This window comes from Dermacentor silvarum, chromosome 10 (assembly GCF_013339745.2).
Source record: "Dermacentor silvarum isolate Dsil-2018 chromosome 10, BIME_Dsil_1.4, whole genome shotgun sequence".
Classification (NCBI taxonomy): Eukaryota; Metazoa; Arthropoda; class Arachnida; order Ixodida; family Ixodidae; genus Dermacentor; species Dermacentor silvarum.
In genome coordinates, this window is record NC_051163.1 from 22364844 (window position 1) to 22382022 (window position 17179).

Below are 17179 nucleotides of genomic sequence, written 5' to 3' on the forward strand. Positions count from 1 at the left end.
TTGAGTATAATTCAGTTCTGTAATCGCAACGTGCAGCCTAGTGTATTTGAAGCTATTTTCTGTCATTTAGTAAATTCCTAATGGTATTAGTGATCATTGTGTATATGAAGTCCGCCGCTGCTATGAACATTGATAAGTAAAGCAATTTTACCTCGGTGCCCGATGTTTATTAATCATAAACAGTAGCCTCTAAACTCGTATACGTTGTATATGAAGCTGTTAACGGTCACGCGTCTTTTGACCCAGCGAGCAGATTTTCGTTCTAGTTTTACGTCAACAGCTTTTACTCCCAACGGACTTCCGCCAATTTTACAACTTAATTCTCGAAGAATTTACAGTTTGTTTCTAGCGCTGAATTTCTCACCGGAAGAGACGTCCGCTTACCATTTCACCGTCTGACAGCTGGGCACTGAGGTCTGCGCAGTGTGCTGTCGCAATAAAAATAAGTTACGAGCACCGGTGTCAACCTCAAGAGCACAAATACGGACCGCCATATCCGTTCGTCCTGTCATTTTTCTCCTGTGTGTTGTCGGCTGCGTTAATTTGAAGTTTTGTGAAACAATTGAAGAAATCGTCGTCGTCGCCTTCGAGCCGCTATCGGAAACACGAGGCGCGTCTGCTTCATTACAACAATTACAATTACAATCGTTGGGGCCTGATATAATGCCAACGCCATCTAGAGACATAAAGGCACTCTTCGAGCGCTAAAGCCGCCCTGCGTTTGTGCTCTGTATGTTCATTGAAATCCTTTTATTATAGAAAGTCATGTCACAGCGGCCTGAAGTGACACAGTTTGGCATTCCACAGTTTTATAATACCTTGTTCTTCATTATTAGCATTGTTAGTCGACCTTAAAAAACCGTAACAGATGGTAGTCCCACGGGGCACTTTCGATCTGGATCAAGCCCGATTGGAATTGAATACCTCGATTGCGATTACGACCTTCCGCAGCTTGCGCTAAGGAGCAAATCGCGATAGAGAAATTCAATCCCGATTGGGCTCGATCGCCTCCAAAAGTGCCCCGTGAAATTTGGGTATACACGAATCGCCTTCCTGTGCAATTCTGTCGTTATTACTAATAAAATCAAGAAGGCAGGTCACCACAATATTTTCCGTCGCGGTGATATATTTCGATGCCTGACCTACTATATATACGCGCCTGCATTTCTCCTGCCAGCGGTGTTGAATATAGCATTTTGCCCCTGAACAAAGTAAATAAACTCACTGCTGATCAGTTTGCAGCTGTTCGCTAGGCAGCCAGATATCTGAGGCCGGTGCGGCGCACACCAGCATCCACGTACAGGTTCACGAACACACACATACACTCGAGTATTATATATTTTCTTTTATTTCTTCAGAAATATAATTTATTCAGGCAGACCAACATTCCATCTGCAAGAAGGTTGGCGAAGTCACGCGAAAGCTGTCGGCTGTTGCCTTTGGAAGGCGCGAGGTTTATGACGAGCTGTAAAAATGCTATCGCCGCTTAGGCTGCAGCCACTCATATCCGCAGAAAGGCAAAGACAAGAGCATTATCTGCACTGTATCTTTTCACCTCAGCAGCAGTGTCTGCTGCAGGACGTGCATACAGCCACTTCAGCTGTCACGCCGCACTACAGTGACTACACACGTACGGGTCTAAGGAATGGGAAAAGTCACGAAAGAAGTCGTCACTAGTCCGGATGTCTGGAAGTCCGCCAGTCCATTCAGGTATGGTCAGTGGCGTACATAGCCAGGGAATTTTTAGAGCGAAGCTGTATACGGCTAGTTTCCAGCGGATCGATGTCCGTAGACAAAAAATCCCGAAGGTAGTGCAATACCGGTCCGACCCGCAGGTGGAGGTGAAGCAGGCTCCAAGCACTCCGCCAGCTTGCAAAAATAACTTCAATATCTTGGGTTCAAATACAACCAGTATAAAATATTAAGCTCATAAGAACAGATAGTTCACTTTGACCCGCGTCGGCCATGTCTACGTTCGCACCATACACGTTTACGCCATATCCCGCGTATTCAAACTAGTGCCTATCTGAGTCTTCCGTCTCCTGACGTCATACTCTACGTAGGCTCCTTTCCTCACTTCTGCTCTGACTGTGAAATGGGTAGGTCGCGTGTTGTACGGTCTGAACAAGTACAGCGTGCCTACCAAAAAACGACGGCGTGAAGAGAAAAGGGAATGGGCGCGGCGGCGGCGGAAGGAGACCATGCACGACGTCGATGAGCGGGCCGCGGACGCGAAGCGTAAAAGCGTGCTGCCCGCCAGGACCGCGAGGCGGAAAGAAATGCGAACCGCTCATGTGGCACCACGGCCCGAAAACTTGGAACGTTTCACCGGAGCAACGGTCAATCACCACATACACAGCTTCGCTGGTCATCCAACTTCACAGAGTGGAATGCCACTGAATTTTTGTAGGAAGGGTCACGCACGTGAACGGAGACGAGGAAGGCGTATGCGGGGTGCTGGGATAGCGGAACTGGTAACACAAATTTCGGGGGACACTGGGTGGCACGTGCCCGGTGTGTGTCATAACCTCCCCCCTCCACCCTCCTGGCTACGCCCCTGGGTTTGGTAATCATGATGGTAATTTGGGTGAGATCGAATGGCTGAGAGATTGTTATGTGATATCTCGAGATGTGAACTGCCATATGCTGGAAAGCGAATTTGTATAATTTTCTACAGCTGCTAGTTTCAGGCCGAGCTCCTTTTCATTCACGTAACCTAAAGGCCCTTTTACAGGCATTACATAGGGGGGTTCAGAAAAAGCAATGAATGAACATTATACATAGCACCGCACGTAAAAAGGAAGAAACCCTTCACGAAATACAATATACAAGATCACAAATACACGATTAAGATATACAAGTGCATTATTGAAAAATACAAATACAAGTTTATGATTGCGTGGGAATATATATATATATATATATATATATATATATATATATATATATATTGTGGTAAGTTGAAAAAGTGCAGAGGCATGTAAAAACGCAAAGACACATTTAATTTCGACGTTTCGGCCAAGGTTCCTCCTTCATCAAGAGTGGGATTGATAGCAAATTTAATTCTGTGTGTTGGCAATATATATCGACAACGGTGCTCCTAACTCTTTTCAACGACTGCCGTTATGCCGTGACACAAGCACAGTTTTACTATCTCTGTACAAAAGCCACTAAAAAAACAGTATCAAGTACACCCTTGCATTTCGTACTCAGTTATCGAAACCGAAACTGAAACTTTTGGTATTCCGACAACACTGTCAACCGCTGCTTGTTTACAGCAGAGGAGTTGGATCTTTATTCTATGCTGGAGTTTACACTGGAGCCACCGCGCTAGGTCTGTCGTCTACACCGAGAACTCTTTCGTGCCCCTGCCACGAGATAACCTTGATCCAACTGTTATCTCGAGACTGAAGAAGTGTCTGTGCGACAACGCCTTCGTCTCGTCGAGGCGGCGGTTACCGAGCAACGCCCTTGTCTACCAGGAAGGACACGTCGAGAGATATAACCGGTCGCGCGGTGCATGTTCGCTACGTTTGTGTCGCGGAAGTTTCGTCCCACCGTCTTGGTTAGAAGTATGTCGAAAGTAACGCGCGAAGTCATAACATCGGAGCATGCTCCCAAAGCCTTGGGGCCGTACAGGTGAGCTCTTCGAAAGCCGAAAGCCGAAGTGCAGCGCTTGTTTGAATTCGCCTCGCAGTGTGCAACCCTTCGAAAGCGTTTTGTCGAGTTGTCTGAACGTAGGTAGTTGATACAGTTTGCGCGAGATCTCAGGATAGGTTGTTCGTTGAAATTTCCAAGCCACGTAAACGACGCTGTCAATTTCAAGAGGAGACACCACTGCACCGTTGATACTGCATACATTACAGGAACCACAGTTCCATGCAGTTTTTTTCCGCCGCACTAGGTTGTCACTTGTACCGTCACTTAGATGCTTGGTCGCTAAACGTGTCAGTGAAGTCCGATTATATTGCTATTAGTTAAAAGAAAACTTGACGAAGCAGCGGAATACTATTTTCATACTTCGTTTTCGGTGCTGTAAATTTACGTCGGCGGAGCTTGTGTGATATTTGTAAACAACTCTGATTGACATACTTTCAGCTACCCTCGCAGTTACAACAAATATGTGCAACAGTCTGGTTCTCTTATCAAAAGAAAATAACAGTTAACTTGCCGCCTGCATGCACTCAAGTAATGACATATGTTTTATGAAGACACCTTGAAATTTGCTGATTTCTGTGCACTTTGTAGCACTGCATAAATTTAGTGTAGATTATGCGTTTTTTACGGGACATGCAAAGGTTGTCATGTGATGCCGTTAATGTGATGTGAACGAGTTGTTTTGCATACATTTAAATTTCCTGGTTGACACATTGAGAAGTTGTGTTGATAGTAAGAATCACGGTGTAATATGGTAAGAATATTGCAATATTCCTACAGCCAAGCCATCCGAGCCGGTGATACCATGTATGTGTCTGGGCAGCTCGGCGTGGACCCAAGTACTGGGAAGCTGGTCTCTGGTGGGATTTCAGCTCAGACGAGGCAGGTGAGTGTTTTTCTCGCTTGCTTTATCAAATAAGTACTAGATTTTGAAATGGCTGTTTGTCTTTGACTGCTTCCACAGCAGCAACTCTTAAAGATGCTTTCGGCATCTATGTGAAGGCGATACAATTAATTTTTAAAATCTCGATTTCTTCTTCAATTTCTCATCTCAACCTCCATAGTTACTGCAGTGAACTGCATGGAATTTGTATAAATGTTTCTTCCACACTTGGAACAATCGTAAAGCATTAACCATAGCAATAAACTATTCTAGTGCTAGCATATATCTTTTAATCTAAAATTGTTCCCGGCCACGGCGGCCGCATTTCGATGGGGGCGAAATGCGAAAACACCCGTGTACTTAGATTTAGGTGCACGTTAAAGAACCCCAGGTGGTCCAAATTTCCGGAGTCCCTCACTACGGCGTGCCTCATAATCAGAACTGGTTTTGGCACGTAAAACCCCATAAATAATTAATCTAAAATTTTCATTACTACAATATGTATTTCTATGTACGCTATTCTAAACACTACCGTGGTATTAAAACTGATCTTAAAGGAGCAGCACTGGCCGTCTCCTAGGTTACGAAACCCAAAAATGATTTGAACAAATATTCTAATGACATATGTATACAACTTGTAAAACATACATGTATAATACAGTGAGCTAGAAGGGCACATTGACCAAATTACATGCATGGTATAAAGCCAGTTTGGGGAAAAAAGACAAAAAGATAAATGGTCCCTGAAGCATTACCTTGCTGCCATCGTTAATAGCAGAAAATCTGGCCTGCCCAGCTTTGAGCGAAGCCTAAGGTTACCTTAACAACATGGCAACTGCATCAACAAGTTATAGCAGCTGTTGCCAAATTAGGGATACAGCTACCACTGTTGATGGTGGTGGCAATGTTTCTGGTGTTTAAAAACCCCAGGCGGTCAGAATAATCTGCAGCCCTCCCCCGACCCACTATGGTGTCTCTTATAGCACATGTGTTTCTACGGTACCCGACAAAATATTGGACAGTGCAAAGCCTAGTTTCATATAATGTAAATATAGAGGCGCCTCAGTGCAAAATTTCACGTAGAAAATATGAGTGAATGAGAGGTGAAAAGCTCACAAAAAGCAAATTTTGATGTTGAAACTGAAAAAAAAAGAAAGAAAAGCACTCATCGCCATTATTGTTTATCAGAAGTGATGTAGAACCCAGAACGTTGCAAGCCAGTGTGGCTCCTTGGCATGACCTCCGAGATTAAGCAGCACCAGCAGTGCACTGAAAATCTCAGAGGCCATGTTCTGGGATTTGGGCCGTATCTACTAACCACTGTGTGCGTGCACTGTCTACTTTGATGCTAATTAAAGGCTGTTAATAAGAAAATGAGTCAATTACCAGCCCCACAGCTTTGCCAAGATTGATTAGATAGGGTATGCTACTCATTTATAGCTTTTGTTACAGTTGGTATTGAAAACCCACATTTCCTTCTATCAAAAGGGGCACCTTTAGTAAGAAAGATTCATATTTTTGGTGCTGTTTAATGCGAATAAAAATTGAACTTGTCTCGCAACTCCGCAACTAAGACAAGAAGGGGATGTTGTGCTTGTCGACAGTTGTCTACAAACATAGTGTTGCTCATTTTCAGGCTCTCATAAACTTGACTAAAGTCCTGGAGGCAGGTCGCATGTCTTTGAAATGCGGTAAGCTGAGACACCGGTTTGTTGTTGAATGCACATGCTATATGACATGCCTTGTTTCTTCCAGTTGCCAAGTGCACAGTCTACCTTGGGGACATGAATGACTTCCAGGAAATGAACAAGGTCTACTCTGAATGTGAGTACAAGGGTGCTTTGTTGTCTTTATTGCTGAGCATGAAATGACTTATATTCAATCATGCAAGTCAATGTGATATATGACAAGCATGAAGAGTAACTGTGCCGTATGCTATAAACCATTTTACCTTAAAAATCCATACCGGTAGTAGCACAGTGGAATCAATGCTTCATTTGGTTTTATGGATTTTGTAATAAACACAATATTATAAAAGGTTTGCACATATTTTCTTGTGCTTTATGTGTGGTGTATTGTTTCCAACACACTTTACCTTAATATTCAAGGCATGCATCTGAAAACATGAACAGATACACACTGTTTAATACTAGACATGGCGGTTTAAAAAAAGAAGTTGGACAGTATATTCCTGCTCTTATGAGGCACTGTACATGAAAGTTAAAGGTTCCTCTGCTGGGAGTGAGAAAAAGGAAGCTATATTGTGATGCTTTTATTACTCTAATGCTGTCTTCTGTGCTATTGGATAGCTTGGTTGCTTAAAAGTAGGAATGTTCTTTTATGCCAAGAAGTTTCAATTGCCAAGAAATTTTGAGTAAAGTGGTGAATTTGTGAACTTCCTTCCACCAAAACAACCAAAGTCAAGTCATGTGGTGTTTGACTTGACACATCTCGGAAACGGTTTTTGATAGGGCTGTTAAACACAGTGGAGAATGATAAAGCTTCTGCTCAATACAAAAAGGAGCTTTTAGTGACAGGAAATATATTGTGATGGGGAGATCTACAGAAGGGGGGGTTTATTTACACTATGTACAAGGAGACTAAATGTGGGGCTGGCATTCCCGGTGTCAATGCAATGAGTCACAACTTTTGTTTGGCTCAGATGGGTCGCTGTAAAACATCGCTAGAAAGCGACGAAGGTCGTCAGACACTGAGCAGTGTAAAGGTCTGGGGCAATCATTGCATCAAAATGGGCGTGAAATGAAGTGCTGGTGCACGGTCGCTCGATGAAACGCACGAGGTGCGGACTGCCACGTCGGGCGGTAAAGTATGGGCGGAGCAATAAAGCGAAAGTTGACATATGCCGCCGCTTTTTTAGAGGAGGCGCCACTGCTCCGGGAAGGCACCGCGGGAGAGGTTTCGTGTCTCGCTTGCACGCCTTTTGTCCGCACAAGTGGTAATATAAAAGTGTTGAGGTCCTTGTCGTGTTGCATGTGGCAGGATGCTGCGCAGCTGTTGCGTGCCGCTGTGAGCTACTCACGCAAGAAAAGATCCACAAATTGGGCAATCATGGCTGAAAAACATTTCGCGACCGGGAACAAGTGGCAAAGGAAACATTTGGGAGCCAAGTGACAGGTTTTTAATTGGTGTGTTCGCTTCACTTCACCGATGGCCACACCGAGGAACAGTGTAAGGTGCTTCTAAGCAAATATATCTGTTATGGCCGCTACTGGCGAACTGGGCCGGGGACCTGAATGCAACTGTGGAGCAGTTAAAACTCACCTGCAAGCTTTGTCATGGAAAGTAGTAAGGTTTTAAAGCTGCTGAACGAGGCAATTTTTCGTGGCTTCACATCATGTAAATAATGAAAATAAAGATTGACACAACCTCGAATTGCAACTACGGCCAAGATATTGCAGCCCGCGCTACACAATAAGCCACACCTTCTTGTTCTTTAATCCAGCGGCCGTGCAACCTCTGTCGATCTTTTCTTTTTTTCTTTCACCATTGCAATTGCTGTATTCACGCCGAACAAAGTTTTTTTCATTGCATTGTCTTTACATAAGTATGCTACATGCCGGCAATGTGACTGAATGTACGATCCGTTATATACCTACCTTGGGTCCCCCAACCTACCCAATTTTTCTAGAAAGGTCAAACTAAAGAAATCAAGCAGAAAATAGTTATCCAAATCTATGTCGATCGTTATACAAGAAATTTCATTTTACTTTTTTTTCTTTTTTATACCAGCAAACAAGCACTCAAGTGAGGAAAGTAAATCGGCACACTCAACAAAAGCGCCCACTGTATCAGCAGTACTGCCGCTCGATAAAGAACTCGCCTGCTCTCTTGAACTATGGTCATATATAGCTCGAAATCAGCGGCAGAGGTGCGCCTCTCGGGTCTATATGTGAGCCCTTTAGCGGCCCAGTACCGACTCCTGGGTATAAAGATATTCTTTCAGGCAGCATTGAGATTTTATTTTATATTTTAGAAACAGAAAGCACAACTCTCGCGTCAAAAATGTAAACGCTAATCGCGGCCGCTGCGCAAAGCATGCGGACGCAGCCAAAGGAACGCTCCCACCCGCGTGCTCCTGTACCCGAGCAGTGGCGTGGAGAACTAGGTGCATCACACTGGTTTCGGGTGACGTGGCAGGCTGCACCACGTGCATTTGATCGAGCGGCCGTGGCTGGTGTCAGGGCTTCCAGAAGACTGCGGAGCATCGATAGTAAGGACCAGAGGGTCGTGTGCGTCTAAAGGATCTATGCTGCCCAGAGTGATACCTTCGGGAAGCAACTGAAGCATGCGTCCAAAGTTCAGAATAGGGATACGTGCCCGGTTCGCAGAAACAGTCACAAAGGAGTGAGGGAGGGCTACACACCTTGTCAAAAGAGAGCGTCTAGGGAAGGAGAGATCAAGTAGTCCGCTGTCACAAAGCAGGAGGATCTGAGGTCAATGTGACATAAGTCGCAGTAGCTGGTCGAAGGCGAACAAACTCAGTAGCACACAAACGCGGTGGTGATTCGGTGGTGAGATCGGGCAAAGAAGAGAGTTCTAACTGTAGAAGGCCAGAAGAGCAGTCGAGGGCAGCATGGGTGGTCTGGAAGCCATGGCTGAGGATCACTTCATGTGAACACTGATGCAGAATGGTGAATAGAACTGAGATCTAGGGGCTAGCGAAGCTCGTATGCGCAGTACACATGCCAACGACGCAAGATGTACCGCCGTTGGCAACTCGGAACGACAGGCGACGTGGCGGGCGTAAGAACCCTGCGGGGACGAAGAGAAAGGCGAGCACTCATAACCGATAATTGCGCCCCCGTGTCCATAAGCGCCGAAACAGGCACGCCATCCACTTCGATGTCCAAAAAGATTTTGTCGGGTGGCTAGGGTCAACAGAGGATTTCCAGCTCGGTTGACCAATGCAGCATCACCTCTGGGAGCTGCACTCGTCAGTTTTCCGAAGAGGGACGGCGAGGGTATGGCGATAGTGAGTCACGGACAATCGGTGAGCAAGAACGCTGGTTCTGTGGGGACAGTGAGCGGCGGTCATAGTGTGGCAACGGAGCAGGAACATCGTGGTGTGGTGGGTAATTGCGGGCATGAAAGGGTGAGCACCGGCTGTCTTCCGGGTGGTAATTGTACGCAGGACTAGGAGAGGAAAGTCGACGATAGCGACAATGGCGGGAAATATGACATATCGCATTGCAGTTAAATCACATTGGCTTGTCGTCATGTGTGCGCCACTGGTTTGGGTCGCAGCATCCGAGATAGGTTGATTGTGGGCGGGCAGGTGAAAAGAAATGGCCGACTGTAGGGCTACTTACAGCACAGATGGGATGGATGCCTACTTTCGCCAAGTCCTCTAGTACGACAGCTTGAATGAAAGATACAGCCAAGTGGGACTCGTCGTAATAGCGTGCCTGAGGAATCGATGGAGATGCAGTCTCAATCTCGTGCCAGACAAGACGCAGCAAACTTTTGGCACCAGGCGGCTGGACGTCCTCACGCAATGAGGTAGCGACGGTATTAGGGAGCCGAACCAATTGTTGCGAAACACGATGGCTCATTGTTTTGTTGAAAGCACGAGTTTTATTCTGTTCGATATTTCTCTTCAAACTTCCATCGAAGCTACTCGCAATTTTTGGTTAGGTTTAATAGGTTCCAATAGTAACATTAAAGCTAATAAGTGTTGCACTTCAGTGACTTTTTCTTTTTCTTATGCGTTTGTTTCCTCCCAGTTTTCACTGAAAAACAGCCAGCTCGTGCAGCATTTCAAGTGGCAAAGCTTCCTCTGGTAAGTCTGCTTTTCACATGCCAACATTCATGCATACTTGGACAGTTGACTCGTCTACAGTTATGCGTGTGAAGCAGTGAATTGGGTTAAGAAGCTACCTAACTGTGGGAGTTATGTGTTATTAGAATAATACAGACTGAAATTGCTGTCATTCAAACACAGTATATCTTGTAGTACATCATACTGGTACATTCAAGCTGAGGTGGCTTGTAGGGGATTTGTCACTCATACCAAGAAGAGTATACCTGCCAGTTACTGATGACCTGGTTCTAACATTCTTGAGACTCCTGATGTGCACCCGCTTTTCTCACCTCACACACACACAGAAAAACGAAAGAAAGCAAGAACGCACTCTTCACTGCATTGAGGACCATGGTGAAAGGGGGCTGACAACAAACTGCAATACCATATTTACTCGTGTAATGAACGCACTCGCATAATGAACGTACCCCCATCTTTAGTCGTCAAAATTTGGATTTTTTGTTTCTCCCGCGTAATAAACGTACCCTGAACTTGCTGCCGTGAAGTAGGAGAGACACAGTACGATTCGGCGTCCAATATGGCGTCCCGCAGGTACGATTGTATCGGACGCTGAATCATACCGTGTGTCTGCTACTTTTATTGCGATAGCAATCATATGGACACTCCGGGCGCATTATTGCTGTCGGGGCCGATGACCGCGGCTCTATCTCCCGCGTTCGAGGGAGGAAAGCGGGGAGGGAACGTGCCGTATTTAGTCTCGCACTGCCGTGGCTGCGCGCGCCCTATCTTGAAAGCGATTGGCATTGGGGGCTGAGTCTAGGTGCGATGGTCACTTCGCTCGCTGTTGCTGCTGCGCTTCCTCACACCAGCGTTTCGACAGTGAGTGTCCGCTGTCATTGAGTGTGATTGGTTCGTGTTTGCCTGTGCGCGCTGACACCATGCTGGTTAAATTACTTTGCAAGTTTATAAGGCCGATAAAACTACTATCCTTACTTCGTATAGCTCTCTACACAATTGCTATTGCAATTGGTTGTTCACCTTTCGGACCAAACTGCGGCTTTTTTAGAGGTGGCCACGGAAAAAAATCGCTCACAACTTTAGTTCGCATAATAAACGCACGCCGCAACTTTGTGCATATTTTTGGGAAAGAAAGTGTGTTCATTATGCGAGTAAATATGGTATTCCTTCTTTTTTATTATCTGTGGATTTGGCCTTGTATGCATGACTTGTATTACACTCTACTGCTCCTCCAAGACATAGAGACCTCTTGGCACACGTCACCTGTTGAAGATTTATTCTTGCCCATTAAGTACGGATTATCAAGCGTGGACCTGCCACAGTGGCTGAGTGACTATATGATGTTCTACTGCTGAACACGAGGTTGCGAATTCTTCGCCTTTTTCACGGCGCGACGGTGCATGCACCCTTCTCTAGCGGATTAGTAGTGAAATGTTTTGGAAGGGTCACCGTGCAGCCTGATCTTGGGGGATCAGGCCTTAGAAAAGAAGTACTCGTACGCGTGCTACTGCAAACGCTCGTGCTGCGGAAACTCCAGTGGTAACGCGACGTCGCTGTGGTGCCAAAAATGTGCGTAGCATAAGTCTGCAACTCCGCTTTAAAATGAAAAGCTGCCCAGACTTCTTTGGGACCACTGAGTGGTCCAGACTGCACCGTGAATCACGTGGTTGCCACCTTTCATTGATGGGTGGCAAATTTAACAGAAAACCCCTGCGTCACACTTGGGCGACACTTAAAAACATTCCGTTGCTGACGAAGTATTCTTGCAGCGTCGGCCCTCACTTGCAGGTAGTGGCAGCGTGTGCCTGACTTCACGTACTTGCTTAAGGCGCGGTAACACTGGGTTGATACGAGACCGACAAGACGCTCATGTCAACTATTAGCCGACTATTCAGCACAGTGTGTCGCTGAGACCGTTTTATCATACCAGGCTGCCAAAAATGCAATCGACACACACGAGTTGTTGTACTGCGACGGCCGTTTTTTTTTGCTGATGGCTCTGATAAAATCAGCGTGCCAACCACCATTCGACCGAACCTCGCGCGATCGGCCATCGAACCGACAACGCAATTGCCGTAGCGCTTTCACTTGTATATATAATTAATTGCACTCAAATTGAGCCAAAACATGCCTATGAAGTTGAAATGCACTAGCTTCTACCCTCTCAAGCCGGGCACATGAAGTTTGAGCCAATCTTGATCCTGTTTAGCGAAGGTGAGTCCTGGCGTCGTCAACTACCCTTTACCAGTGGACCTGAACTGAAAAAGTAAGCAAGCTAGGATGAAGGAAACTGCTTTTATAGTTCAATTCTGGCCTTTGTGATTTGAAATCAACTACTCTTCACTTCGAACGGCGTATACACAATAAGCACCAAGCGGCGACACAGCGCTATGCCAATATCTGTACATCACCGTTCCCGTATATGTTGCCAGTTGCATTTCGCTACATAGATGGGTGGGTCTGTACGTGTTGTCATGTTGACACATTTCTTAATTCCAGAGATGCACTGTTTACCTCTGCGTCAAATCGCGAAACAAGAGACGGCGCATTCGGTGCAGCAGCATAAACCTCCGCGTTTTCTTGAGAGAACAACATGGGCGATAAATGAGCGCTTATGTGAGCACAGTTTTCCCTAATAGTGTTTGATGTCACGAGCAAACTGTAAGCATGATGAAGTTAAATAAAAGCGAGAATCAGTAAAAAATTAAGTCTGTATCTGGATCACAGTTGCCATTGTTTAAGTGGCTCGGCTGCTCATAATGACTCGTCTTAGGGTGGAACAATGTGGCCTATGTATGCAGATATGTATGTTTTGGTATGTTTTGACATTATTTCAAATAAGTGATGCACCTTTTCCTGGATATTTGACGCTAAAAGCGATCTGTGGCTGTAGATGTCGACGTAAACAAGTGCACCGCTTTGCTAAACCCGATGCGGAAGGCTGCGCTCGAAGACTTCTTGAATATGCGAAATGTCTAAAGAATGTGTCAAAAGAATACAAAAAGGGAGTGCAAGTGCAGAAATCAGCGACAACAAACTTCAAGGCAGCCGCGTCGGCAGAGCGAACTTGGCAAGCTTTTAGAGGCAGCACTGTTAACACAATAGTGCACTCAGGCCTGCTCACCTTGTAGTCGCTGAGCACTACATGGCTTCCAGGAACGACGTGTTGCCCCGGAGAAGCCATCAATAATTATTTGCGATCCATGAAACGCACAACCAACGCACACTCAACATAGCTGCAGGTTCACAAATCAAGCAGCGAAAGCCCCGGCACCCTTCCAAAACGTTTTCAGCGGCGTGCGGCAGAGGGCAGTGCAGGAAAATGAGAAATGCGGATTCCTGGCCATGGCAGCTGCATTTCGATGGGGGTGAAATACCGAAATGTTTACGTTCAAACTTTAGCAGGGAAGTTCCAGGACTGAGCTCGTACAAAAAATCACTTATTCAACTTACAAACTAACGATACTAGGTCTTGTCTAAGTCTCCTTAGCTATCTACGCACAGCTGCCACCATTTCTGGAGGCCATAGAAGCAAGCAGTAGAAGCTTCATCTGGGATGCTTTTCCGCACATTAGTCGGAGCAGTTTGGATTGCTGCCATACCTTCATGACGCACCCCATTCATTGACACGGCTTCTTTATAAGGCTTCATCACCGTGCACAATTACTGGCACCTAAAGGAGATTAAAACCAGCACTGAATCGCAGTGTTCTTTCTTCTGTGGGGTGCAGCCAGATTTTTTGTCTCGTTGGCAGCCAGTCACATTCACATAAAATTGCTCACCCTCCTCGTGCAAGGCAGTTATCTTTGTAGAGAACCCTTATCATCTGGAGTTTGTCTTCTCATATATTAATAAACCAACTAGAACACACTACTTTCACCCCACACCCACCTCTCTCTCATGCACACCTCATGCACACCTCAGCTGCATGCAGGTGTAGGCACAGCTCTGGGGCTGCTGCAGGTGTACTTCTGAGAAAACATTATAGCGATGACTTTGGCAAGGAAGTTCACTCGGCCATAACGCTTCATTCAGCGTTTTAATAAGATGCGTTGGCATTCATGTTAAACATCTCTTCATTGTGGCTTTGCGTGCCTTCAATAGCGTTCCTGACATCTAAGCAATGCAGTACAATGCCTTGTATAATACCGAAAAAGACGTCAATCTGGACTAACCCTATCTCTGAGAGTTTGCAACAAAAATTACTAGAGCGGAGCTCTGGTGCTAGGGTCTACGGGAGCTGCAAGCTATGTTGATGCAGCCAGCATGGTAATGATGGTTAGTGCACATATATTTGTCTAAACTTTGTCCTTATGGCTTGAATGGCTTTGTGAATTTGCAAATTGTTCATTTTCAGCAAAATGCCGTATAATCTTGAGTAAGGGCCGCACCCGTGTATGGGTCACACCCCCAACTTGATAGCCCAAAATATTCTCTGAAAGAAAATCCAATCGAGAAGTAGACGTGTTCGATGTGCTGATGTGCGCACACAGCATCAGTGAATTTTCACTGTACAGCGGAGTTTTTGCGTACCGCTACTAGTTGACGAGAGCAGAGCTTTCACTTCTGACATTTGAGGCATGACGACCAGGTCCTCCGTGTTTCTTCCTGGCAGCGCGCAAATTGCCGGTGCCATCTTTTCTTTGTAAGGCTAGTTTTCAGCTCCTTCCGCTCATCTGTCGTCTGCTGGGAGTCCGCTATGGAGAGGAAGCGTTTGATGGTGTACGACACTGTATTTAACCTGAAGGTTGGTGCGTACGCACAGGAGCTCAACCGACAAGCAGCGGGCCGCAACTTTGGCTTTGATGAAAAGTGAGTACATTGGTGGCTGAAGCAGAAAGAGGAGCTCGCCACAACAAACAAATCGAGGAAGGTGTTCTGTGGGAAAGTCTGCGAGTTCCCAAAATTTGTAGTCGAAAAAATTAGACCAAGTGGCCCGGTCCTGTGTAAGGGCCGCACCTCGTCAAAATCGTGAAAAAAAGTGGGGGCCTTATGCGAGTCTATACGGTATTGTGTTTTAAATGCAACAATTCATTAATGATTATGCGTGTGCACAGAAATTTACTGCCTGTCTCTGTTTAGAAAACTATATTTGCTGATGAATTTAAAAAGATAAAGCTTAATGAATAGTGCCACAAGAATGTCTGAAGCCACTAGGACAAAGATTAGGCAAATCCATCTACTATTCCCATGGTAGCTTAACAAGTGGGGTGCCAGTGGGATGTCCAGTAATTTTTGTAGGAAACTCTGTGGTATCACCCCACAACTATTGCCAGTAAATTTCATTGACATGATGTTAGGGATTGTGCGGCATTTTTCATTCATTGTTGGCACTTGGATTTTCAGGGCTGTCAGGCTTTTTGAAGTTACCTACTGTACCACTTTGGCGCATGATTTGCCTATTTGTATATTTTCTTTCTTTGCTCTTTCTGCAGAATGCTTCTGTGGAGATTGAAGCTATTGCTGTGGACTGCCATTAAGGATTCTCCACAATGGTCATCACATATGCCCAAAGTTGTCATTTGACACTGCCGTTGTTACAGATATGTGTTTATTTTTTGACTGGGAGAAATCCTTTTTTTTGGAATAAAATACAGAGAAGCATTTACACATTGTTAATATACTGTTGTTTATGAACAACTTGGGAACAACAACAAATTGACTAACAGGTGCTCTTGGTGCTCACATATTGTTCTTCACTGTCAAGTTCAAATAAACATGTAAGCCTAGACAGGTGTCCTGTTCAGGTTCTTTGTTCGACACATGGACTATTTATGGTTCCGGAATCCTGGACCATAATTATTTATGTTGTGGTGTATGAATTTGTTAAGAGCTTTCACACATTATGACAAAAGACACATCACAGGAACTGCACTGCATGTCCTGTAGCAAAAGAAAAAGGGATGCTGTCTTGCTGGTGAAAGATGCTAAAGTGCAGAAGCATTCATGAGAATCTGGGTTCGGTAACTGGGACCACTAGCCTGATCCTCCACGATCCCAATATCAGCCTCCACTGACAGCTGCTACTCAACTCAGCGACAAGCCTAGATCGGCAGACTCGGAGGAGGCAACTCTGGTGACTACACAACGAGAAAGTGGCATACCTGTGGACATAAACATCTACGTTGACATTGACGATGTGGAAACCTGCAGGGCTTGCACCATAGAAGGCATATGTTAAAGACAACACCGATAAGAAACAATGAGGAGGTCCGCTATGTATCTGTTCGGGCTGATAATTAGGTAAGGACACTGCATAAGAGTCGTTCTTCTAAAATGAAAGACTTGCACTATGCGTTGCTTTAAACCAGCTAGATGGAAGACCTTTCTTGTTGGACAGAATCCTTTCACCATGGTCTTGCACATCCCAGCTGCAGAACGCCGCAAACGCGCTGCTGCGATTCCTGACACAACGCTGAGAATTCCAATACCTTGGTGACTCCAGTGCAACTCTTGATTTATATTTTCCTCTCCTTCCCTCAGTGCAGGGTTTCGTCAATTGGGCTCAGTCAACACTACCTACGTCATCAACACCACCACCTTAGTCAACCTCCCTGCATTTCTTTTCTCCCTCCGTTTCCTTATGTCACTGTGGCATCCACCTCTTCTGGGGGGATTGGCCAAGGTTGTGCGTGCGCATACCCAGTGTGTGTGCACGCACACACACAGAGACAGACAAACCAAAGCCTGAGAAAGCCTAGGGAAAGTTAATTATGTTTAATTAAAACATGCGTTTGGTCCCCACCTATAGCGAGTTATTTTTTGTCCGCTTTTGTTACCCTTTGCCTTATTATTTACTGTCTGCATGATTTTCATTTTAGTGCTGACGTCGCAAAGTG

General features: G+C 45.4%; 1 protein-coding gene and 1 non-coding gene across 2 annotated transcripts in view; one reads left to right on the top strand and one right to left on the bottom strand.

Annotated features, from left to right (window-relative positions):
- Positions 1 to 1783: 1783 nt before the first annotated feature.
- LOC119432087 (U2 spliceosomal RNA) lies at positions 1784 to 1967 on the bottom strand. Its single transcript, XR_005188144.1, has one exon. It is a non-coding gene; the product is annotated as a U2 spliceosomal RNA (small nuclear RNA).
- A 1312-nt stretch (positions 1968 to 3279) lies between these two features.
- LOC119430924 (uncharacterized) overlaps positions 3280 to 17179 on the top strand; it is a 49683-nt gene continuing 35783 nt past the window's right edge. Inside the window, exons 1-5 of the mRNA XM_049657496.1 lie at positions 3280 to 3639; positions 4438 to 4543; positions 6177 to 6231; positions 6296 to 6364; positions 10285 to 10340. Of these exons, the coding sequence (XP_049513453.1) occupies positions 3521 to 3639; positions 4438 to 4543; positions 6177 to 6231; positions 6296 to 6364; positions 10285 to 10340 (405 nt within the window). The 5' untranslated portion in view covers positions 3280 to 3520. The remainder of the gene's footprint in view (positions 3640 to 4437; positions 4544 to 6176; positions 6232 to 6295; positions 6365 to 10284; positions 10341 to 17179) is intronic.